Source organism: Pleurodeles waltl, chromosome 10, assembly GCF_031143425.1.
Source record: "Pleurodeles waltl isolate 20211129_DDA chromosome 10, aPleWal1.hap1.20221129, whole genome shotgun sequence".
Lineage (NCBI taxonomy): Eukaryota > Metazoa > Chordata > Amphibia > Caudata > Salamandridae > Pleurodeles > Pleurodeles waltl.
In genome coordinates this window covers 770,549,872-770,575,084 of record NC_090449.1, presented here as the reverse complement: position 1 = coordinate 770,575,084, position 25,213 = coordinate 770,549,872, and the positions used below count along the sequence as shown (strand labels likewise).

General features: G+C 41.1%; 1 protein-coding gene across 2 annotated transcripts in view; it reads right to left on the bottom strand.

The window, feature by feature from the left end:
* Window positions 1-25,213, bottom strand: part of ARHGAP21 (Rho GTPase activating protein 21) — a 367,146-nt gene that overhangs the window by 119,737 nt on the left and 222,196 nt on the right. For both annotated transcript variants that reach the window (XM_069211368.1, XM_069211369.1), the window contains exons 6-7: window positions 23,940-24,018; window positions 8,222-8,276 (exon numbers count right to left, since the gene is read on the bottom strand). In XM_069211368.1, the coding sequence (XP_069067469.1) occupies window positions 8,222-8,276; window positions 23,940-24,018 (134 nt within the window). The remainder of the gene's footprint in view (window positions 1-8,221; window positions 8,277-23,939; window positions 24,019-25,213) is intronic.

The window sequence follows — 25,213 nt, the reverse complement described above, 5'->3', positions numbered from 1 at the left end:
AGATGATAAACAAAGTTTAATTTGGAAGCAGAAGCACCATTTGCAAAAAACTAAAAAAAAATGGCAACTCAGTTTAGAAGCAGGGATATGATACTGTTCTGCAATTTCTTTTTATGCCTGCATTTTTCCAGAAGAAAACTCAGTAATAACTTATGGCGGGTGTACTAGTAAACAGACCTACCAGCAGGGGCATATCCAACACCAAATGGTAAGTACAACGTTATGACAACAGACTTGCATATGGGTGCCACATTTTGAAATGCAGCAAGATACCTTCACAAGACACTACTGCATTGATAGAGATGTTGCAACACATTCCACAATGGAACAGGTGGTCCTTTGCTGCCTGTTTTCCAACCAATTCCTGTGTTGATATAGGGCATTGGTGTTTTCTATACAGATTCAAGCATGTTAATCTTTGAAGGAGTCAATGTTGGATAGGAAACAAGATAATCATTAGGGTTCACCAGCCATAGCCATAGATTGACCCACCCCCACGCCCCAATCACCACGAGGGCAAAGTCTCACTTAGAAGTTATACTCTTCCTCCCTTGTGCTAGGAAATATGTGCAGCCGGGGGAGGGGGATGCATAAGGCAAGAGCACCTCAGTTGATGGAATTTAAATGCTTTTCAGGAAGGTGAATGTGCTGCTAAATAAAAACTGATCTATACCCGTTCAGACAAGTTAATATGGATTACGGTTATTAAAAAGGTTCCGCGGACTCCCATCTACATAACAAGGAATGACAAGCATGAGAATCTATGAAACATCCAATGCCGGATAAATGTACAGTAAAAAAAATGTTGCCCATTACATAAGGACGTACAGGAGATATTTGTTCCTATCCCAAGTTGGTGTGTTCGTCAACCCTTCATCTATACAGCAGGATGACTGCTGCCGAGACCTCATGAGCCATGTGGCTGTGTGGGAGAGCCACAACATGCTATTTTACTGCAGACCTGATGGATGGATTTCGTTGTTTGTCAAACTGTATTACTCATCAACTGCTCTGCTTGGTCTTTTCCTCGTGGGCTATTATGTCCCTTCTTGCATTCAGGTGGGTATTTTCAGCACTGGTTTGTGTTAATAGTCCTGCTGTGCTATTCAATGCAAACGTGAAGTTTCCATCTTACACTAATGAACTCAATATCTGATTTATGAAAAAAAAGACTCCTTGACCTTCTTAAAATAATTTATACCATTAGGAGACGGCAACGTTTCAAGTAAATACGTGTCATTCTACACTGCAGCATGCAACATGTTTCTTAACAATTTTCAGAAGCCGTAGGAAAAACCACTAATTACTAAAAGGGCTTTTGCTAAAATATAAAAGGGTTTTACTTCAGCAGTTTACAGCTATTAAATAAACCACAAAACATTTGCACTGGTGCACTTTACCTCATAATGGATGAGAATGAATACAAGAAACAACGACTTCAGAAAAATATCCTGCTGTTTGCCAAATGAAAATGGCCATAAAAGAAACACGACTCTTCAACTTGCAGCCAGGTGGCTAAATAAGAACATGGCAGGTCCATGATTCGCTTTTTATTGCAATACTAAACGCTGTATTTGAAGACAAGGGAACCAATATAAAAAAACAATGGCTAGTGATGAGAAAAGTAGAGGGCTGGTTGACTTTTTCATTTGAAATCTTGAGATTTGCAAAACACAAAAAGGTATCCATTCCAGGAACTAAAATTCATTGTACAACTAATGTAAAATAGTATTTGACAATTATATTCAAACGTAACTATTTACAAAATGAAGATATACAAATAACGATTACACTAACACCAAAGTGGACAAATAATAGACGAAAAGTATAAAGAACGTAAGAACAGACTTGAATATGAAAAAAGGGAAGAGATTACGAAGGACTTGTGTCTCGCTTCCAAAAGGTAAGGGTAATTAAATGTAATCCCCAAAAACCCTCCAAGGCTCCTGACCGCTGCCAATTATGCTTGAAAACTACAAGCCACTTGGTGGTCAGGGACAGCTTTCCTCTACACAGGGAATAAGGAAGCCCTTGAAGCAGGGGAGCACGCCCTATCCCGAGGAGCGGAAAAATGCAGTAACTGAATTCACAGATGAAAGGAGGATATGGGAGACTATCAAATACATTTCCCATTTTACATTTTACACAGAAAAACCACTGACATGCCTGCAACTCATTTTCAGATCCTAGCCTACTTAAGCTCTGCAACTGCCAATTACATGTATGTAATGATATTTTTGGAACATGGCTTAAAGTATTAGTCAAGGAATGTATGTGCACTGTTTGTGTCTTTCCCCTAATTTAAGTCTCTGTGTAGCAGTTGGCTGTGGCACTGTTTCATCTGTGTGATCATCACTGCTTGATAACGTTTGATTAATAACATTTACAACCCGCTAGAAAGGTAGCCGAATGTCTTTCACCTTTGTAGTTGGACCTTTGCCCAGAATTGAGACAATGTTGACATCATCAATATGGTATGGGGGAGTGAGAGAACAGAACATTAGTGAAATCCTGAAGACTTGTTGCTCTATGGAAAGGCCTGAAGAATGGACTTCTTGTTCTTACTGAAACACCACCTTTTTGGATTGTGAAACCTTGGACAAATGCAGTGACTGTCAGGTTACTGTAGTGAAAGAAAGCTTTTGCCCTGAAAGACTGAAACCTCACGCATCAACAGAAAAAGTAATGGGGTCTAGTCCTTATGACTTAGATGGCAATGAGGGATTTTGCAATGAACTTGCCTATCTCGTGCTACTGGATGACATAGTAAGTGGAGGAAACCCAACAGGTTCTTCCCATCAAAAGGGAGAGCAAGGATTTTCTCCTGGTCCTCTAGCTTGAGGCCCAACGAGTTCGGCCACACCTGCTGGCACATAGGCCCCACGGCAGTAGAGTTGATGAGATCCTGGAAAATTACAATTTCTCTGAAGATACCACCTTGTCAACATTAAGCTCAAATGTATATTCCTCTGAGCACAGTCTTGGAGAAAAGTGGTGCACTAGTTGAACCTGGGTCCCAAATACAGCTCATAGCTTACCTTGAAGACACCGGCCTTCCTCATTAAAAAACTGCAAAAAATATACATTTTTACCCCCATAGGATTCAAAAGATTTGTGCTCACTGTTAATATGAGAGGAAGAAACTTTTCTTTTGAGAGAAACATTCATCACCACTGAAGACGGAAATAGGGGGTTTTCAGCAACAAAGAATAAATAATAATTTTGGACACCTGATCATATTTATTCTGAGAGCTTTGGGGATAGCCACCCTGTAGCAGTGTTTGTTCCACATCTCCTGAACTTGCTTGAAAGCTTAAGGATCAAAGGTGGTTTTAGTGGTGGGAGTTAATGCTGTCCCAATATCACAGACGCCATTATTCACCATCCAGTGTGCTAACGTCTCACTGGACTAAGCCAATGGGACAATAGATAGCACCAAGTAGAAACACTCGGTTGGAGACATTTATGGACTCTGGCATCTGCATGAAACTGGTGTTTTCCTCTCTCAGGCAAGGGTTCTTATTAGGAGACCTGAGGGACAGACCCACCAGGATTTGCCCATACCTGGTAGGAGTGTCCAGAATTGGATACAGAAGTGAAAGGCAATGCAGGAAAGTGTCAGTGGTGGCCTTCAGGGGCTAGAAGCTGCATAATATGACTTGAGGCCTTTACCTTAGACCTCTAGAATTGAGAACTGCAGCAGATGGACTATCTTTCAAATTCCTCCTCAGAATATCCAAAAAATGAGTTTGCCCATGGGAGGAAAGCTGTTCAACCTGCGGGTGCAAAGTGCTTGCATTACCTTGCCCAGAGAGAGAGAGAGAGAGAGAAAGACTTGGCAAACCCCATAGTGCATCAACTGTGAATTGCTAAGCCCATATGGTAAGTGGAATGGTGCAACTGAGACAGGCAGCTTAGACATTAAAAGTAAGTCAGAAACAGTGCACGCAAGGACCCTGCCCTGAGCCCTGACACCATGGTCCAATTAAAAGAATGTGGCTCTGGTGGGAAGTTGTCATGAGACATGGTCACTATCAATCTATGTAGGGCCAATGAAGGTGATTGAGAGGATCCATGGGAAGCTAAGCTAGAATGGCAGTAGGAACAATGCACGGTGGCCAAGAGCCTTTACCCAACCAATTGATTCATCGGTGTGACATTACTCTCCACATAAGCTAGGAGGTTCAGGGGGGACATCATACCAATGGCAGGACACAGAACACAGGCATGCATTGGAATACAGTTTCCAAAAACATAGAATAAGCAGAGGTTATGTGCCAATGGTCATTGGGACCATACACAAGCATTCAGGTAGAGTGCTGCTGCATTAACTACCCAGGTTGGTGGAGGAACGGAGAGAAAAACGTAACAAACTGAGTGAAATAAGACTGCACCCCTCAGAGTGTCTCTGACCATTAGAGAAGGGGGGCTGATTATACAATACAAAACAGAAAACAGGAATAGACAGTGGACTTCAGATGTACTCAGACATGTCGGAGCATAAAACACAGATGTGTGGTAGTCATCTTCCGAGGCTGCTTATCACAGCTATGGAAGCAGTGTCTAGTCATTTGATAGACTGGTGTGGTACCATCATGTTAATAAAGTGAAATAACCAACATGAAGGAGCACTTAAATGTGTAGCAGAAAAACATATGTGGCTGATGTTTCTATTTAATTTGGACATATTCTATTTGTCTATGGTGGCACTTCAACAGACAGGGTGATATCACCTGCTACTTTTGCCACTGACGTGGGAGTTTATTACCTTTAGATATCCAGGAATTAATTTGTACCATCAGTAATGAAACCTACATACATTAGTAAAAGCTAGCCTAATCATGCATAGCTCATCCATCTTTTGCATTACATTACCGCTCATTCATGTGGTGCTTCACTATATGCAGGATGATAGTAATCCCAGGTTTTTGCTTCGTTTACAATTGGTGTACAATGGTGGCATAATAGACAACCGAGAGGATGAATTACCAAAGGAGTTGTTGCACCAACTGTACATGTGCATTTCAATGCTGAGGTTTTAATACAAATAAGGAAGGCTAGTTAGCGATGCTCATGGGGTTTAGGAAAGGGATTAGAGAACTGTTCAAGACAGAGTTCTCTTTTGTCTGGATTTCTTTATGTGCAAGTGGGGTTTAAGGAATTATCTGAAGTTAAGGCAGTTAACCTCACAGTATGGAAGAGGGAGGGAGTTCGGTCAAAAGGAGACAGAGTAGCTGGGAAGAGATTCAATCTCTGAACAGATCCAGATCGAATAGTATATAACCTTGATTCATTTCATGCAGGATGCTCATAACAATGAATGCCACCAAGAAGAGATGGACACAGTATCCGAATAAGACTCCAGAAAACAGTTTTTCCAAATACTTTCAGCTTGAGTCAGGAACATGGCACAAGTTCAGTCTTAAACAGAACAACAGAAGATGGCATGACACAAAAAAAAGCCAGAAGAAAAAAAGGGCTGCTTGAAAATTCCACAGACTCTCACTGGTGATGTGCATGTGTCTCAAAAACATCAGCCAGTAGCTGATGTAATTTAACGTTCAGCAACTGGTCCATGCATAGTTTTTAGCAGGTGAAACATCGGAGTATGTACATGTTTATACACTGGAATACAACCATTTTAGATTTGCTTGTGTGCTTGGATTCTTTAGTAATCACATAGAATCCAAAACACACTCAGAATGTAGTAATAGTCCAATAGAATAAAGAAGGAAGGAAAGAAAGAAGGAAGAAAGCCACTGTTGGAATGTTGCCCTTTCTGCAGGGATACCTTGGATTTTTTGCTGAACCCAATTCTTGCTGGTTATAGATCCCTGTACACTTTAATACTGTTATTGAGCAGTAAAGTGTTTGTGACTCTCCTTTCAACATGGCAAACCTGGAAAACACCTGATCAGTATATTTAATTTGCCTATAAGCTCCTACTATATGGTACCAAGCATACACAGGGCCTGTAAATGAAATGCTACCAGTGGACTGCAGCACTCATTGTGCAATCCACTGCAATGGCATGGTAAAGCAGGTCTCCAGCCTACCATTAAAGCCTGGCTGTGCAGTTTTAAAATGCAAATTCGACCTGTCAAAATAACACCTTTTGACAGGTCTAAACCTTTTTTTTAAATGACCAATTACATCCTTAAGTAGGCCAACATGCTCATAGGGCATGGAGCATGGTATTTGAAAGTAGGACATCAAAAAGTTTAAATGTTAAATATGTCTGTACAGTGAAAATAACCTAGAAGCTATTTCCACTGCTGTGACCATTGACTATTATTTGCACTTTGTGGTGCAATTCCTACTAAGAACTATATGTCTTTTTTTAATTTTATTTCTTCCACAGTTTATTCAATTTGACTATATTTTTTAATTGGTCTTGGGATTTGTATTGTTTTGCATTTCAACTTGTTAACTGTTTGGGTACTGCATAACTATTTCACACATTGCCCTGTGTTAAGCCTGTGGGCTCTGTGCCATAACTACCACAGAGTTGAGCTCAGGTTAATTCAGTGACTTTAATGGATCACACATAATAAATCAATTTCTTACAACCAGGTTTACAACACAGAAAGTAAATATGTGTAGGATTAGATCCTATCCACCAATGTAAAACGGTTAGGGAAGAGTGGCTGTGGGCACACACTTACAATATGGGTGTGCTCAGCACTATTTTTTGCCTGTGTTCGAGTAGGACACTACAATGAAATGCAGTAGTGACAAATCTGCATGTTTCTCTTTTTCTTTACTATTTTAGAAGAGTTAACAGTGGTGTATTCTGTCATTTAGATAGATCAACATCCACATTTATTTGCACTTGTTGGCTACAAACTAGAAATAACATGTAGGGTGCAGGTTGTAGCCTGGAAACGTGAACCGGCAAGCAGTAGGTTAAGAATAGGTTTGCACACAGGAAAACAAAATATCACAAAATATCACAGAAAACTAGAAGTGCAAATGACACAAGCACTGCGCTAGCAAAGCCAATAAAGTGAGAACACACCTTACAAGGCTTCTGTACACCAGGACATTCCTCATATAAAATTAAAGATAGGCATTCACATGATATTATGTGTAAAATCCTTATTTTTCACAAGAATTAAAGGTGGCAGAAAAAAGCTAGTGTTACGCCTGCCCCTAGTTAAGATGTAAGAAAATGTTAATTTACAGGAGCAAAACGTAATTTACTGAAGAAATACGTTGCTTGAAAACGCAAAGTATTTCAGGGAAACTCCCTGGTGGACAACTGCCTCTCCTAGACTACCTGCGGGATTGGTCCCAAAAAATATATCACGCAGGAGTTTCTTTCACTCCCTCCACTAGCTGCAGAAAACATTGTAGGCTTTAAATATTAGACACGTAAGGGCAGTGCCAATAGATCTGGCTTTAAAGTAATATTGTATGGTAATGTGAAGCACTACAAGTAGATAGCATGGTAATGCATCTGTATTTGGGTGGAAGCAAAGAACTGTAGAATAATAATGGTGTAAGTTAAAGTCAGGTAAAAGCTGCCCTGGCAAGTAAGACCTAAAAATCTATGTAGGTTAAGGACTGCCATCCTCCCATCTGTGCTGACGCCACAACAAAAGAGCATTAAATATCTAGTTGTCCAAGATACTTCCATAGCTTTACAAAGACATGTGTGTTCCCATGAAAGTTCAAGCTAAGGCGTTAGATTAAATAAACATAATTTACATTTACATGGATGGTAAGCACTTTTATGTGCAAACACACAACTTCTGGTCCATCAAAACATGTACTCTTGGCTCACAAAATGTGGGCGGACTCAAAGCCCCTATATAGTGATTGTCTGAAGACAGCTGAGCTGTTAAGCCAGACCAGAAAAAAAAAAAAAGAACCGCTCATTGGAAATTAAAAGTTTAATAGTGATCAAAATATAGCACAGTCAAATAAAAGGATGCAAAATATGTTTCATGGCTGGCAATAACAAACATGTGTCTTACAATAAACTCAGAGTCAAAAACAATTTAAATTAAAAAAAAATGCTATTCATGTTCCACTACTAGAAATAATGTTGTGAACACAACAAGACTATATAAAAGTGCAAAGTTGTTAATTGAGAACAGCATGGAGAGCGAAAACAGAGGACTTCATTAACATATGGATATATTAGAATACAGGCATTTTTCATTTATTTTAATTTAAATAGTGAAATTCATTGAACACCAACATTTGATTTACATACCAGTTGGAGAATGTCTTCATCTTTTGGCATAACACTTAGTTCCAGCATGGAGCCACTGTTGAAAAAAAAGTTATGTAACATTTAACAAAGTAATGCCTTACATTTTAAAACTGTTTAAACAATCACCATTATTTATTTAGGAAAGTCATGATAAAAATATTCTGCCCTTACACTGACCATCTGTCTTAATACTTCTGTATTGCAGGTCATGCATTGTAGGTCACTTTTCCATCCTTTTTTTCTGAAGATGTATTTCGTACGCCTTGTTCCATTCCTTGTAAAGCAGTAATTTTTCCTTTCAATTATTGAAAAAAAATGGCAACCTGGCCAAAGGAAATGAAGGTCTGATGCATCCATTTTTAGGTTGCAGCCTACCAGAATGTGCAGCTGTCTGGTTTGCTAAAGACATCTTGAGGACATTCAGGAAGCTAACCTAGGAATGCATTCTGCTTGTTGTTTGCCATTGGCTTTGTAGTTTGTAACTCACATTTTCTTTCTTTCCATTTGCTGATTTTATTTGTTTTAGACTGCCCAGCTTGAGTTCGTACCTCCCCTCGCCCAAACCTTATTTACAGTATCCTTCTGAGTGCTCCCATTCTGTGAACAGTCCAGTAAATCTTGTTCTTATCTCGTCACATTTGCTGTGCATTCAAAGATCACAGACAAACATCAGGGGATGTCTTCCCGAGGGCGCTTGTTTACTTTTCTTTGACTTCAAAGTAAGAGGATTTATGTGACAATCTAGCTGGGTAATGGAGGTAGGAAAGGGTCTTTTTCTAGCACCCAATAACATTTAAATGAACCATGTACGTATTTCAGAATATCTCAGAATTAGGAACACAAATGAAGCACATTTTTTTTTATTTCTGAAGTGTACTGGAAACAAATACTTTAACCCGGTCAAAACAAATCATTACACTAGGTGATGCAATTTCCACGCATGTTTGTCTGTGCACTTTACAGTTTTATTGGCAAAATTGTATGTCTGTGCAAATGTAAAGGTCATTTCAATTGAAAATGTGATGGCAGTGTGCTACCACACCATGACTAAATACTCGTCTCTCTGTCACTCCAGACCAACCACTGCACTCTACTCTGCACCACTCCACTTTAAACGACTGCTCTCTGCACCACTCCACTATATGCCTCTGACCTCTACGCCACTTCATGTTACGCCTCTCTACTGTACCCTGCACTACTCTATGCCAATGCAATCTTCACCACTCTACACCACTGCACTCTTTACCACTCTAGTCTACACCAATCTACTCTACACAACTCCACTCTGCGCCACTGTATTAAACCCCACACTGCAACACTGCACTATGCGCCAATACACTTTATTCTGTAACACTCACCTCTGTGCCCTCTATGGCAATCCACTGTACTCCACTCCAATCTACACTGCACTCTACAACACTTTACTCTATGCCATTATTCTATGCCATTCTACACAACTGCACTCTACCCTGCTCCTCTGCACTCTATGCCACTCTACTTCACACTGCACCACACCAATCTATGCCACTGCACTATGCACGATTCTACTGAACCACCAGTGCATTCTACACAACTGCACTCTGTCATTGCACTCTACATTGCATCATTGTACTCCACGCCACTGCACCCTACACCACTATATATCACTACACTTGACACTACCTCTACGCCACTCTACATCACTATATGCTACACCACTCTATGCTGCTCTACTGTGCACCACTGCACTCTACGCCACTCAACTCTACACTCTACGCCACTCAACTCTACACTACTCAACTCTACACCCTACGCCACTCAACTCTACGCCACTCAACTCTACTCTACGCCACTCAACTCTACTCTACGCCACTCAACTCTACTCTGCACTCTACGCCACTCAACTCTACTCTGCACTCTACGCCACTCAACTCTACTCTGCACTCTACGCCACTCAACTCTGCACCACTGCCCTCTACACTACTCAACTCTGCACCACTGCCCTCTACTCCACTCAACTCTGCACCACTGCCCTCTACTCCACTCAACTCTGCACCACTGCCCTCTACTCCACTCAACTCTGCACCACTGCCCTCTACTCCACTCAACTCTGCACCACTGCCCTCTACACCACTCAACTCTGCACCACTGCCCTCTACACCACTCAACTCTGCACCACTGCCCTCTACACCACTCAACTCTACGCCACTCCACTCTGCACTACTATACATCTCTGTAATCAACTCGGTGCCACTGCACTCTATTCTGCACCACTCTAATGTAAGCCACTGCTTTCTACGGCGCTGCTTTGTACGCTGTTGAATCCAATGCCACTGCATTCCTCATCACTATACTCTACGCCACTATACTCTGCAACACTCTACACCAATGCCCTCTATGCAAGTCCACTCTATGCCACTCCAGTGTATGCCATGCTGTGTGATTCCACTCTATGTTACTCCAATACACAAAACCCTCTGGCACCCCACAACACTCTACTTCAATCATCGCCATTCCACTCCACGACACTGCACGCTTGCCTATGACACTAACTTTTAGCCATGCTGAACAGCAGCCACGCTAGTGTACAACATGGCTAAAACACACTGGCAAAGCCAATAGATCTTGCATAGGTGAGACCTATTGTCTTTCCCAATTCTTGTTGCTAAATGATGGTGAGAAGAGCGAGAAAGTGGGTTTTGAAGGAATGGCATGAGTCAGCAAAAGCGATCAAGTGCACTTGTGTGCAATGAACCATCACAGGATTATGTGTAAATAGTCCCAGTGGTGCTGGTCTTGTCACTGTGGATTTTCTACAACTGGTCCTGCCTTGACCTAAAAGCCTATGCAGGTTTCTTATCTAGTTTAGGCTTAATGCATTTCCACTCTTGTTACTACCTACTGGGTGGAAAAAGAGGGCTGGTGATAAAAGATGGGCCACATCACAAATAAGCTTCTGTTTACATGTGCTGCTTTGCTACTCTACATTCATGTTCTCTGTAGTTTTCACAATTATGGGGAAGGTAGTAGCATTCAAAAGTGGTGTCCACAGACATGTTGGTCCATGTCACTGCAATATACCTAGATCGCTGGTTCGGTCAACAAGCAAAGTAAACAGCACAGTGCTTGAGAGTAAAAGTCAAAGGAATGGAAAGGTCCAACAAAAATCAAAGTGGATATTTTGCCTCAAAGATGAGAGAGGCACAATGGGCCAAGCAGCCATGCAGACCAATTACAATTCCCAAAGACAGATCAATGTTTGATGAAGGACACCAAACTGCTCCGACTCTAGGGACCCAAAACAAGGGTTAGGACACTTAAGTACACCTTAAATGTAGGATACACTCACTTGAACTGAATTGCCCCCAAAATATGACCAGGTGAAGACTGGTTAGTGTTGAAATATTGATACACCAGATCTAAAATAGGGACACAATTGTAAAACAACAAATGGAGGCCCCTGCAGCACCACTGTCGTACACAAGGTCAAACACATTAGCACGACCTTTCACAACTGAGCCATGATATGGGCAAATACAGCAAACACATAACAATAAACGCTCAGTCAATCAAAATCGCCATGCATAGAGAAAGGGAAACAAAGTCCATCCATCCCAGGCAGTGGTCTATCTGGATCACAATCACTAAAATATGGAGAAAATGGGCAGAAAATTAAACTGACAAAGTAGCTTAAGATGCTGGATGTCATCATTTGAAGAGATACAGGAATGTGACAGTCATGAGCCCTTCTGGAAAAGAGGGCTAAGTAAATACAACACCACAGCAGTGAGATTAGATGTAGAGAATTAAAATGGATGAAAAATATATTTCTCAAAATCACCTGCTCACTGTGTCTACCCAGAGTGATTAAAACACATTTAGGTGCATGGCACAACTGTTTCAAGACAGGACTTCATAAACCTCCTGGAAAGTGATTTAATCAAGGGGAAGTGCAGCCCTAAAAGACTATGGTTGCCAAAAAGCCACACCAGTAGACAGGTCACAGCTGTGAAATTCAAAAACATGATACAAACTTAGACCTACCATTGTTAAGAAAGTTCAAAAATAGGAGCTATATAATTATAATATATGTTTATAAATTTCTGAATTATAGAAGAGGGGTGGGTATGGGTGCAGGTTGGAGGTGTAGGTCTGTGTAGGTGTGTCTCTCTCTCTCTCTGAATAAAAAGACTGTACCAACATGACAGCGGAAGCATAGACATGAGCTCTCCCAAATCCACAAGAGTGGTGGGACCCCCAAGGAAGGCCCAACCCTTCCCCAAATTGAATCCTAGGCTGTGAATGAGGGTACCCTCAGAGAGAGAGAGCCAGTGGCTGCAGAGGTGGGCTGGTGTGGACCAAGAGCCAGCCGAGCTGAGGAGCACCACAGAAAAAAGGGTGGCGGCTTCTGCGGCTTAGGTGACTACCTCAAGCAACAGCTTTTCCCAGACTGTGACCCCAATTTCCTGCCTCCTAGTCTATACCCGAACCACTGCAGAGGGGGTAGAAAGTGTTCACTGCTGGCAGTCGCCAGAGGCTGAATTGGAGCTGTGAAGACAAAGCCATTTGACATGGCAGGCCACACAGACTGACCGGAGTCACAATACTGATGGCAGCAGTTTCTGAGGTCTGAGAGTCTGGCAGCCCAGCTTATCTGTGCCCATTGTCTTGATCCCATTTTCCCATGCAATAAAAGAGGGTGGGAGCTGGAATCTACCATCCCTTGTCCTCTCCCTCAATGAGAAACTTGCTGCTGGGGCTTGTGGGGTTGAGGCTACTGGCGTAACAACTTGCAGACCTGTGCCAAAGCCCAGATCACTGGAAAGCACTAAAACGCAGACTTCTTTCCCATAGTTCCCTTGTCAGGGGGCAGCTGTGGGGTGGAGTATGCGAGTAGGAACTAAAACAGGAGACTGGTGCTACCTAGTGAATTTTAGTCCACGGGAACTAGAAACCCCTTCATTTTATTTTCATTCTTTGGGTAATAAGTCTAGCAAATTAGTGGTCTACCTACTTAGATCCAAGCAATCAACCAGTCACATAGTAAAGGGTGAAGGTCAGGAATGATGAGGGTATGATTACTATCACTGACACAGATAAGGCATATTCTCACACTTTTTAGAGCCATCTATTTGAGAAAGACTCCGCAGCTTCCATAGCCCCACAAGGCCTTTACCTTGACATTGCTAAGCTTCTCAAGAATCCTGAAGCTTATAAATGTAATCTTAATAGACCCATCATGAAAGAAGAAATACTGTCTGCCACAGCTAGCCTGCATCTCTCTAAAGCTCCAGGCCCAGATGGTTACATTGCCCTGTTTCATGAAATTTGGCATTCACCTGCTGCTCCAGATGAAAATTTATAAAGAGAACATTACAGAGAAAAAGGTACGCCCCTCAATATCGGAATCTACAGTTTCCCTGATCTTGAAAAGGGGTAAGCCTCCAGATACCTGCGCTTCACGCAGGTCAGTTACACTGCTTAACCCTCATGTCAAAAACATAACAAGTAAAAACCCAGTCCTAATCTCTGCATATGCTGAAAAATCATTTGTCAAAGTCAACTGGGACTTTATGGATGGCATTCTGAGGAAGATTGGCCTGGAAGAATGTATTTGGATTGGATAACAGCTGGATATTTTGACTCCAAAGCTCAGATCAGGGTCAATAGCAAACCCTCCAACTAGCACCACATAAAAAAAAACACCAGAAACGGCTGTCCTCTCTCTCAGCTTTTTTTTGTTCAGATACTAAAACCCTTAATACAAAATGTTATAGACAGTCCCTCGATAAAAGGGTTTAGACTCGAAGGGGGCTAATTCCACCCCAACACATTTGTGGATGATATTTTGGTCGCTTTTATGAAACCTGCTAGCTTACGGCCACCCCTGGTCTTCAAACTGGAGGAATACCAAGCAGTATTTGGATTTAAAATAAAGTGAAACATGTCCAGGGCCCTCGATATCTCAACCCTGAAAAGAATCATTCCATTTCTAAAAGAGAAGACCAGGTGCGTTGGGCTGAATCTACAATAACTTAATCAGGAGTGGACATAGGGAAATCTCTCACAATAACTAAAGAACAAACGTAAAGAAATTAAAGGGGACAGCCTGGAAGGTCCTGCATGATTGGAGTAGCAAAACTTTCTTTTTGGTGGGCTGCACTGTAGCTGTCAAGTTGACAATGTCCCCTAAATTTCTATATCTCTTTCAGACACTGCCCATGCAGATCCAAAAAAAGACATAATAAAAGACCTTTATCTGGCAAACTTATAAAGAGAATTAGTCAGCGCCAAAGCTTTTTGCCAAATACTAGGCAGCACATATGTGTTACTTTGTGGACTGGTGCAGAACAAGAACTGATAAACAATTAATGACTGACCATGTGTTAAGTGGTGGCTATTCATGAGATTACCTGGCTATGCAAATCTCAAAGGAGTCCCGACTTGTATATTCACCCTTTCACATCTGCAATCCTGAGAACCTGGAATAGCATAGGCTTGCACAAGGGGCTGACATTCTTCCGCTCACGTTTTAGCCTTCCAGAGGGACATGCAGAATGGACCCTGGGCTTTGACCGCCAGACTTTTTTGCAATGGTGTGAGGGAGAGAGAGAGTGAGTGTAAGTTTCCTGCTCAACTCCTGGAAGAATATGGCCTACAGGAAAGTGAAACCTTGCAGTATTATCAAGTCTCTTCTGGGTGCTATAACCGCCCCTAAGAGACACAGATATCAGAGATCTGGCTCCCTTTGAAAAATTCTCACCATCTGAGGGGAGGAGATTCAGGTACTGTCCAAACTACACACGTTTTACAAAAAACAGGGATAGCTGTCCTTCTAAGATGCCTGGGAGAGGGAACGTAATATTTCGGTTGACCCAGATCGATGAGAATACATTCTAAATAGAAATAACAAAGCAGCAAATCATGTAGGTGGGAAGGAAACTACTAAAATCCTATATAGATCGTACCACACTCCAATTAAACTGTCAAAAATTAACCATGTAAGTGATGCACCGTATTGGAGAGACTGAAAAGAGACTGGCTACCTAACACAAATTTTATGGTCCTGTCCTACACTGAAAGTCTTTTGATGAGATCTACTACGGACTATTGAAGGTGTGAAAGCAAAGAAATTTACCACTAAATAATTGAAAATGTAACAGCCAAAAATTGATTCTTTCATACTAGGAATACCCCCTCCCCCCCCCCCCCATAAAAGCTTAAGGTAACTAAGGTATTGTAGCTTATTTACTTGATTTGCAGTTAGAGAGATCTTTGTGGTTCTAGGATGGATGCCTGAATTTTGTTAAACATGGTTGACTAGGTTGTGACTAAATAGCTGGTAACAAAAATGCATCTGAACTAAAACAAGATTAGGCGCGAGTCATAAAATCTAATGATCTCAGAGCAGTGCACAACACACAAATCAAGGGCTGATCCTAGAGCAAGGGCTGTATGTATATTGGTTGGTAGAGGAAAAATTTAAAATTCTGTATTTCCTGAACATTAGCAGGCAATGCACAGAAATACTTTACTATGAAAATTGTTAATAACACTGTGATTAAGCAACACTTATAGAGCTTTCAAAACCTACCTAATAACCCTTAATTGTCCAATCTAATACTGTAGTAAAGGGGAACCTTTGTTGGGAATATTTATCGACCCCCCCCTCAACACACCCAACCCCATGGACAGGCCCAAAAAGACCAAGACCTTGATCAACGTTACCTTATTTGAATCGGCGGTCAGCCTCGGCATGATATTTAGCTGTTTACTCTTTTAATACTGGATCTCTGAATCTTTCAGATCATGCTAGTTTAGGTGTACTGAAGCACTAAATTGTGTTGTAATAAAACTTGACCTACAACAGCAGTTAATTCAGGCGATTGTATTAGCAGATCTTTAAGATTAACAAGGAAGTAACCGTAGAGGAAAAAGCGTTTCCAAATCCTTGATACTATTGAAAAAGAACTAGTGGAGAGTTGAGTTCAGCACGTGCACTAAAGGCTCTAGACCGCCTAGCAAGGAAGCACATGTCAAACTTCAAACTGCTGTTCACGAAGGACAATTCAGTGGTTCATAATTCCTCAAAAGGTTAGGAGGGGGAAGGTGTTTGACATTTTTAATATTTAATAAACAAAAGATAAAGAATATATGTAACAGAAAAGGGGTAAGGATGCTCAGCCTTTTATCCTAAAAAAATGGCTGGGAAAGGCAAAGAGGATGGGAAGTTCTTACGGATTTTTGGTCAGCTTTCAAAATTACATTTATTAGAAAATAAATGTAAGCAGCAGTTCGGAGGGGGGAGTGTCGCAGCTCGAGGATAAACTCTACCCTTGCACCAATAAATTAAAACAAAATGAAACCAAAGAGGAATGAAAATCGTTGTGTGCAAGTCTAAGGGGGCAAGTATTAATGCAAGTTTAAAGGAGCAACTACTAAGACAAGTTTAACAGTCAAGGCTTTATGATGTTTAGGGCCATGCTAGGAATTCTGAATTATGGTACTTTGATGTCTTGGCTGAAGCGAGGAAAAGAGAATTGAGCCAGTGGTATGCATCCACAAAATACAATAATTTTTAAGACATTAATTGAGCGGAAGGAAATGGGTCCACCGGTGAGTCACATATTTGAAGCCAGTCACAATCTACATGAATATTATCCTCTCAACAAACTGCTAAATTTGTGCAATAAAGAACCTGTAGATGGGTTACATTATTCATCAGGATATCCATTTTCAAAGGTACGTTTTCTTGTAACGCACCATAAGGAGCTCTAGATTCTCATCTTTGGAAAACTGCCCAGCATTGCATAACAATTTGGAGGAATGGGTCTTTGATCAATTGAATGAGAGAAAAAAGTGAACTGAAAATATACATAACTACCAATCTTCCACATAAAACTCCTACTTAGGCAGTATTTTTTCTACATCTAAGGAAAGTCAAACCAGTGCTGCTCTTGCAGATCTCAACAGGCACCCCCTATCAAGACAGCAGTTGCTGATCTACCCCTAGTAAAATGCACAATAACCCCTTTGAGGCAGTCTTGTTTCCTGCATCACAGCACACCCTAATGCATGAAACTGCCTTTTTGGAAATACTCCCAAAGGCAACAAAACACTGCCTGTCCTCCCTGTACTGTTAAAATCTGAAAACATATATAGTAATACTCTTTAGATTCAGCTTGTGCAGCCTCTCCCCCACCTGGATGATGCAGCCATGGCAATAATGCTGGCTATTTCATATATTGGTTCGAAATAAAAATTCAGATACTACTTTAGGAAAGAAAGATGGCTTTATCCTTCACCTTAACCTTCTAGGTCATCGTGTGTGACAACCTGCCAAAAACGCTTTTAACTTCTAAAACTGTTCTGAATGTTGTAACTGCCACCAGAACACAATTTTTAGGGTTAGGTACTTTACAACTCTACTGTTTAATCCCTTAAATATAAGATCCATTTACTAAACCATTGGCAAAATAACTTCCCATCTGCCTGCTTGGAATACGCATGAGAAAATTAAAATGCTTCAAAACAGACACCATCAAAATCGCAATCACAGTAGGCTCATAAGTATTGCTTCAAACAGACTGAAGTGTCATCCGGCATACTATATTTGAAACCTGCAGGCATCCTTTGGCAGTTCAAAAGAAAAATTCTTCAGTCAATGCCGCTATAAGTGAAGGCACCTCATGCTCTTTTGCCAGCATTGAGACCTATGGAAGATCATTCCTCCCAAACATGAGCCTCTCAAGAATCTAACACTTAAGTGAGAGACAACTTAATCTTGGTTCAAAAGGTTGGCAGTAGCATCACCAACCTAGAACACAGGATCCATGTAGGAAATTCTTCTCAAGATATCCATAAGGAACCCTCGTCCAAATAGTGCACCTCCAGGATCATCAAAGCTGCGGCTGAGCAATAGCCCATTGACAAGAGCACTGCACTTCATGCAGATCAATACACACTTCAAGTTTTAAAATCAACATATGTATCACAATCCCAACTCCATCCTCACCACTGACACCCTGTTCTGACCTACCTTCAGTGAAATCTTGGGACATTCAAGTTACAGGACCAACGATCCCGATTAGTTCCTTGGAGTTCCTCTTCTGACACTTTCCACTTTCCCGGGTCCAAACCATCACCTTCCAACTTTTATAATGTCCTACTTGAACAACAGACCTCATCTGGTTGAGGCGAGCGCCTCTAAGTGTAAGTCTATTACTGCTACCTCTGCTTCCAAAAGTTCAGCCATGACATCAGTAATTTTTGTGTGAGTGTGGGGAGGCAGGAGGGTGGAATGGGAGTCCTAGACAATGAGACGTGTCAGGATTCATCAATTTGCTGATAACAATCTGCTCCATCTAAAGGCCATATTGGGAAAGAACTTTGCGAATCTGAAGGATATCCTCAACTCGATCCAGTCGGAACTATCAATGGCCTAACTGAACATCAAAGCTCCCTTTAAACGAAAAAAAAGCTTGTTTACATCATCAGCAACATCCAAATGAAGTGATGGAAATTATTGGCAAAAATGAACCTCAATTACTTTACTCCACTGACTGATGAACATGTCAAATCCTTAGGATTCCACATGGATAGCAGCCGAAGCTTCAGAACACACTTTGAGGGGGGGGGGGATTTACAAACCACTTGGTATAAAATTCAGCTTGCTTCGAAAGACAAAAGTATTTCTTACCGATTCAAGCCTCTTAATTGGCCGTTCAAGCTGAACAGCAGTTCCAAAAGAGACAAAATCAAATTCACAGATATCCGAAATGCAAATCTGACCCTCTTAAAAATACTGTCTATGCTGTTGTCTGAATGACAAAGAACTGATTGGTCTCACGTTCCCAGACATCCAGTGGCTCACTCTTGCCAACCACATGACCTCAAGGTGCAAACTCAACAATCCACCCTGCATGGTGTGCAAATTCAAGATCGCAGGTGCACAACATAAGACCTACAGTAACACTGTCAGACAAGAAAAGACAATACAAGACCTAAGACCACCACTGCTATCCACCAAGAAATCTGGAATTCTAGTCAACCCACTTTTAGCATGATCTCTCCCTCCTCAACCTATGTTAGGAACTGAAAACCCCCTGCGTCAAGCAGCACCTGATCCTTCTATAACTGCCCTGAGAAACTGGACCACTGAGGATACTCCCTCATTACTTTAAATGTTCAAAACCATATTTAACTTACTAGAAAATACCTTCCCTTTCAGCTCCTTTATGCACTAAACTGACTTCTCTTGTTATCTAACCTCACCGCTATATGGCTTTGCTCCTAGGTTCACACTCTACGAATACTTCTGAATGTAACCATTTACACAATACAGTCATACAAAACTCGTGCACCTGTACCAGGACTATCAATATGATTAAAAAACGAATGTGACATTTCAAATATTCAGGCAACCCATATCTGATCTTCTAAAGCAGTCTTCTTTAGAAATTCCCAATAGCAAAACATAGGACCTTTTGTCTTTTGCTGAATAGCATAGCGATCTACCATTTAGACATCACCCACTCACAAATCTGTGGCAACATTATGTTAAAGATTCCACTGGTGCATATTGATCTCAACATCTTTTTTTCTGACAAATTGGCTGCAATAAGTTAGAACCCTTTTGAGATTGCACAATGCCACAGCAGTACTGCTTCCTTGCGTAACTTCAAATATAACACTTAGCAGGGCTTGTCGACAAAGAGGATGCCAATACCATCATTTAGCAACAGCAGAAACTGAATGCCTAACAATTGGGGATGGTCCAGCAAATTGAGGAGAAGCCATTTAGCATATAAATGGAGGCTAAGAATTATTTTTATTAGTAATTAACAGCATTCTTTAATTTGAATGTTTTGAAATGTATAGAATACAACGTGTCTTATAAATCAAGGGTGATTCTGTAGTGGTGAAGATTTCTTTCACAGTACAAAACACTGACCTGGAATAGAGGCCAACAATCTGAGCTTTACACTGACACACAGTAAACTATGTTTTTACTTGTTTATTCATGCAATTTTGTAGCCCTAGGCATTCAATTGCCTTTCTTGACTAATCTTACACAAGGTGAATTCTAGCTCCTATTTTACCACGATGTAACCATATGCCCAAGCACAATGGTTTGGCCTAATAGGAATACTGACAAGATGCTTTCCAAGACAGAACAAAGAGTGCGGTGACCTTTGCAGACTTTTTCCACACTTCATATTCCTTCTGAATCGTGAATATTTTAGCTGAGGAACTCTGACTATTTAGGGGCTAGGAAAGATTCTTTCTTACAGCCAACCAGTAAGATAAAGCGAGCTTCGGACCACTGTCTGTAACCCATGCTGTCAATCACACCTTACAGGAGTGAAGCAGGAATCAAGCTATTATAACCCACTGATGAACCCTAAGTAAGCCAAAACCGATCTGGGGCTGCTTGTGTTCCAATCTGGAGGGGACCTGGTCTGAGACTTCGGATTGGAGTGCCCTCACTAGCGTACAACAAAGACCGATTCGCATTGGACTGGTTCCTGTCTAGAGCGGCACAGTGGGCAAAAAATGATAGTTTGGAATGCAACACAGAGATCACCAGTGGCTAAGATGAATTCAAGAATTCTTTCCATCACTGTGTTGCTGTTGATAACTTCAGTGCAACATGGGCCAAAATTCTTACAGTGGCTCCTCTTCTATGAGGGACTTTTGCAACAATTGTAAAACTTCTAACAGTTTTGCTCCAAGTCCTTTTGTTTGTGATGCATGAAGGAATGGTCGTGAAACATGACTTATCTTTTAGAAAAAGTTGCTAAACCCAAGCATGATGTCTGCTTCCCACCTGCTACAATTTATTTTATTTTTTATCTCAAAAGACCATCACTGAAATTGATTCCTTTGAGTCACAGACTTAACTGAGCTGAAAGCTGAAGCCTCAGCTATTGCCTATGCATGAACTGTCCTCCAACCGTTAATAGATTCTCATACTGGGGTTGCCTCAACCAAGCCTGTGGTCAGTTAAAGGCATCCATCTATGCAGCTGAGTAGTTACAATGATGGCCAACAGTCCTACAGAGATGGCAGTCTCGCAAGACTGCTTACAGGTTTCAAAAGTATTGTCAGCCTCGTCTCCCACCACTGCTCCCCAAACATGAGCATGTCCAAAGTATTGAATGAACATTTAGAGAAAAAATAAACAAGCAATAGCAAAGAGAATAGGGCTGGCCTTGTCAAGCTAATGTGATAGCTGCATTTTCTTCTGTATTTTGTATCACAGGCATCTGCCACAGAAAACGAGACAAAAAGTCTTACTAACATTGCACGACAATTTGCCACTGCATTTAATTTTACTAGTACAGTAAGGGGGCTTCTTAAGAAGGTGTACTTAGAAGAGGTGTGGATATCCTTTTAAACTTCAAACCACATCACATACAAATATGATGCTTAGTGAGGAAAAGAAAAAGTGGTAATACCTTTAAGCCACTGAGAATAGCCATGGCACTGATATGGATATCTGATCTGCGCAATGGCTGAATGACGTTTAGAAAGCCAACTGCGCTCTAAATTGGAACAATTATTACAATGGAAATCCTGAACTGCTGGAAAAGCACCATCGGCAGTACCACTGAAAATGAAGCCAACGTTCCCTCCTCACCAGAAGCTGCATTCACAAAAGCACTCCAGAACCAGCTGTGATTCATCCTCAAAGTTCAGAGAGAAAGCTTTTCTCTTTTTTCAGGAGAAAGCTCGAGTCTGGAAGACTAAGATCCACTCAAATCTCCAAATCTTTAATGTTTATTGGTATCAAACCCGATCCTGCAAATGAGAACAAGAACCCGTGTAAGGGTCTCATCAGTGCTCTGTGGGCAAACTTGCTTCAGCAACCATCTTCTTTTCAATTGAGCAGAAGGGCCTTTGAAATCAAACCGAGGCAAGCATTGCATTTTCCATTCTAACATCAAACCACCACATAAAGCAGTCACAGGTGTCAGACATTTTGCTCATTTTGGCAGAAGAATAGGTTAAAAAAAAAAAAGAAAAAGTCATACAGAATTTTAACTTAAAATTTCCACTGGAACTACTAGACACATCTATAACTGGAATCGAGAGTTCAGAAGAAAAGAACGTAAAATTATGATGCGGCACCCCATGTACTATGGTGCTGCAAGATTCACCATAGCTCAAGTGGTGTTCCCATTGGAAGGAATGCGTGTTAAAATGTTTTGGTGTTGAAGACTATGGGTGGGATACTTCCAAAAGGCTAACAATATGCTGTAAAAACAGGTTTAACTACTATATGGGTCTCATTAACCTGTTGAGGTCCATCAGTCTGGTTAAGGGGGTTCAACGGTCACATGATCTTTGTTGCTTAGTATGGCATATAAAGAGCAGGATGTACAAGCTGCTATATGGCTTACTCGTCCAGTATGACTAAGAGAAACAAACTACCAATGAAACATGACCAGTCACATGCCTCGCATGGCATATGGGACCATAAATGTGAGTGCGTTAAATTAGCAACACCAAGTTGCAGTGTCATGTTTACTGACAACTAATTGTTCGAAATGCCAATCCGATTTTATCATGAAAAGTATGGTGACTTTAAATTAAAACACTACATTACATAAAAAGATTAAAAGTCCAAGCTGATGGCTAAAAATGAAGCAAAACAGAAGGAAGAACTTAGAGAAACAGACATGACACCGGAGCATTGGTCTGAGAAATGTAATATCTCCACTGTGATCATCTATGACCAGGGAAGATATGGGACTGGAAAGGAAAGCATAAGGCCACCTCTAGTCTTTTGGAAGAACCCTTAGGATATATAGGATTAGAGGATAGTCAAAAATGGTGTTTCAGAAGACCCCTTGGGACATAAGGGATTGGAGAGAAGGCATAAAGGAATACACATGCCCAATCATCATTGGGCCATCCCATACGATCTGCTTACACCTATCCTTGGTCAATGAGCACGCTTTGTTCAAGCTGATAGTAAGGGCCTCTCTGGGTGGATGGTCCAAAGCCTGCAAGATTTCCAGGCAAATGTCCTATTCCTTTGACAAGAGGCAACACCTGCTTAGGCTGTTCACTGAAGCGGTGCTAGGGTCTCAGTGGAGAAAACGGGCAGGGAGAAGTGCTGTACAGCTCATACAAACAGAGCCACTGCCAGTCTGCAGCAATGTGGCAAGAGCACCCTTGTGCTTCCTCAGAATTTTCCAAATATTGTCCTCACCACTGGCAGAAAATCTTCTGTGCCAGAAGAACGTATTCAGCTCCAACATTTTTGTTCTTGGACAAATCTGACTGCACCACAAGGCGCTGATAGTGAGCTACCTGCAAAGCATCTCAAACTATTATCTGAGGAATATGTGCGGACTCAGAGCTACTGCAGATTGTGTTTTGTGGAGTGTGGATACAATATTACATTAGGAAACTGACATAACAGATGTCCTAGTCGGAAATGTCCATTTACCACAACTTTAAGTCCTTTTGAGATACAACATCAAGCATACCTTTACAACTTATCATTGTGTGTGTTTCTGCAATATTACCACTGAAAGTTTATCACAGGGATAACTTCCTAACAATGGGAATAATTCACATATGGTTCTTAAGCTGCCTAAAATAAACGAAAATATAACATACCAGAAAATTATAATACAGTGCTGTAACAAAGTAAAAGTCAAAACCATCTTCCAAACCACAAATCATAAGACAAATTTACAGGGATCAAGCTTTAAATAATTCTTACCTGTTCTGAATTAAAGAGATTACTTGTGAATATGTCTTTCCTATGACACTTTCACCATTTACTTTTATAATTCTGTCACCTAAAAGAAATAATTAGAAAATCACATTTGTACAATCCAAAAAACAAGTCATAAATTGTGACCACATCTTTAGACAATCGCAAAGCACAAATAACATTTGATGGTTCATACAGTGGCGTCAGTGCTTGACACAAAAAAGCCCACCTATCTTTATATCAGAGTACCTCACTAGGAAAAAATATGTATATAATTACAAAAATATGACACTACCTAAGTTACAAATTTCGTTCAAACTATCTCCAATTGACATGCATTTTCTCAAGATACATAGAAAACATGTTTTCATCAAAATTTATGTAATTAAACTTGTCATGTGGAATTGTGTTTTACCAATTATTGTTTGATACTAAATAAATCAATACAGAAAAATAAGGGAACAGCTGTGTCGAACTAGAATAGCTACATGTGAGCCACTGAGATGTATATTGGGTTAATGGTTATAGCTCGTTACTCGGGTTGTGTTCATATTATACCCCCTAGAACTGCCTATTGGCAGTATGTTGAACCCAGTTAACATTTACAAAATCCAAGTAGCATACAGACAAAATTTGGTTCTACAAGTTATCACCATTTTAGGTAGAGGCGTAAGAAACCACATGAAAAAGCCAATAAGGCTAGGACGTGTCAGGAATACAAATAATTAACCATATATGGCCCAGCACTACCTGCCCTTTAGCGGTAAATTATGTAAGCCCCTTGTAAGTTCATGGTAAGCTCACAAGGCCTTTCGCATTCTGCTGAATGCTAAGGCAGTTATGGTTCTCAGCTGAGCACCAGAGAAGTAGGCAGGACCATGTGCATCAGATGCAAGATAACAGAGGGCCGTTTTTTAGGGTCGAGCCTGCATCGCATGCGCTAGCGCATGCGTTTCGCTAAGCGAGACGCTTTAGTAATTAAAAAGGGCTCGGAGCCCTGTCCACGTCACGTCAGTGTCTGTCATTGGCTTGTGGGCTTGCCTGTTAGAATCTGCTTGATTTCATTAGTGGAAGGCATGCACATGTCCTACCTTTTCCGGTGGATAGCCCTCCTCGAGCGCATCGACCAAGTACAGAAAACACGCAAGGCTCGCTGTTTTCTGTCCGGCTCGTGGACTACTTTTTCTCTATTTTCCCAGCGCGATCTGGCTTGGCAGAAGTCGAGCGCTTTACACAGTTAAGTGCACTTTTTTGGGTTACGCACATAAATGCACTTTTGG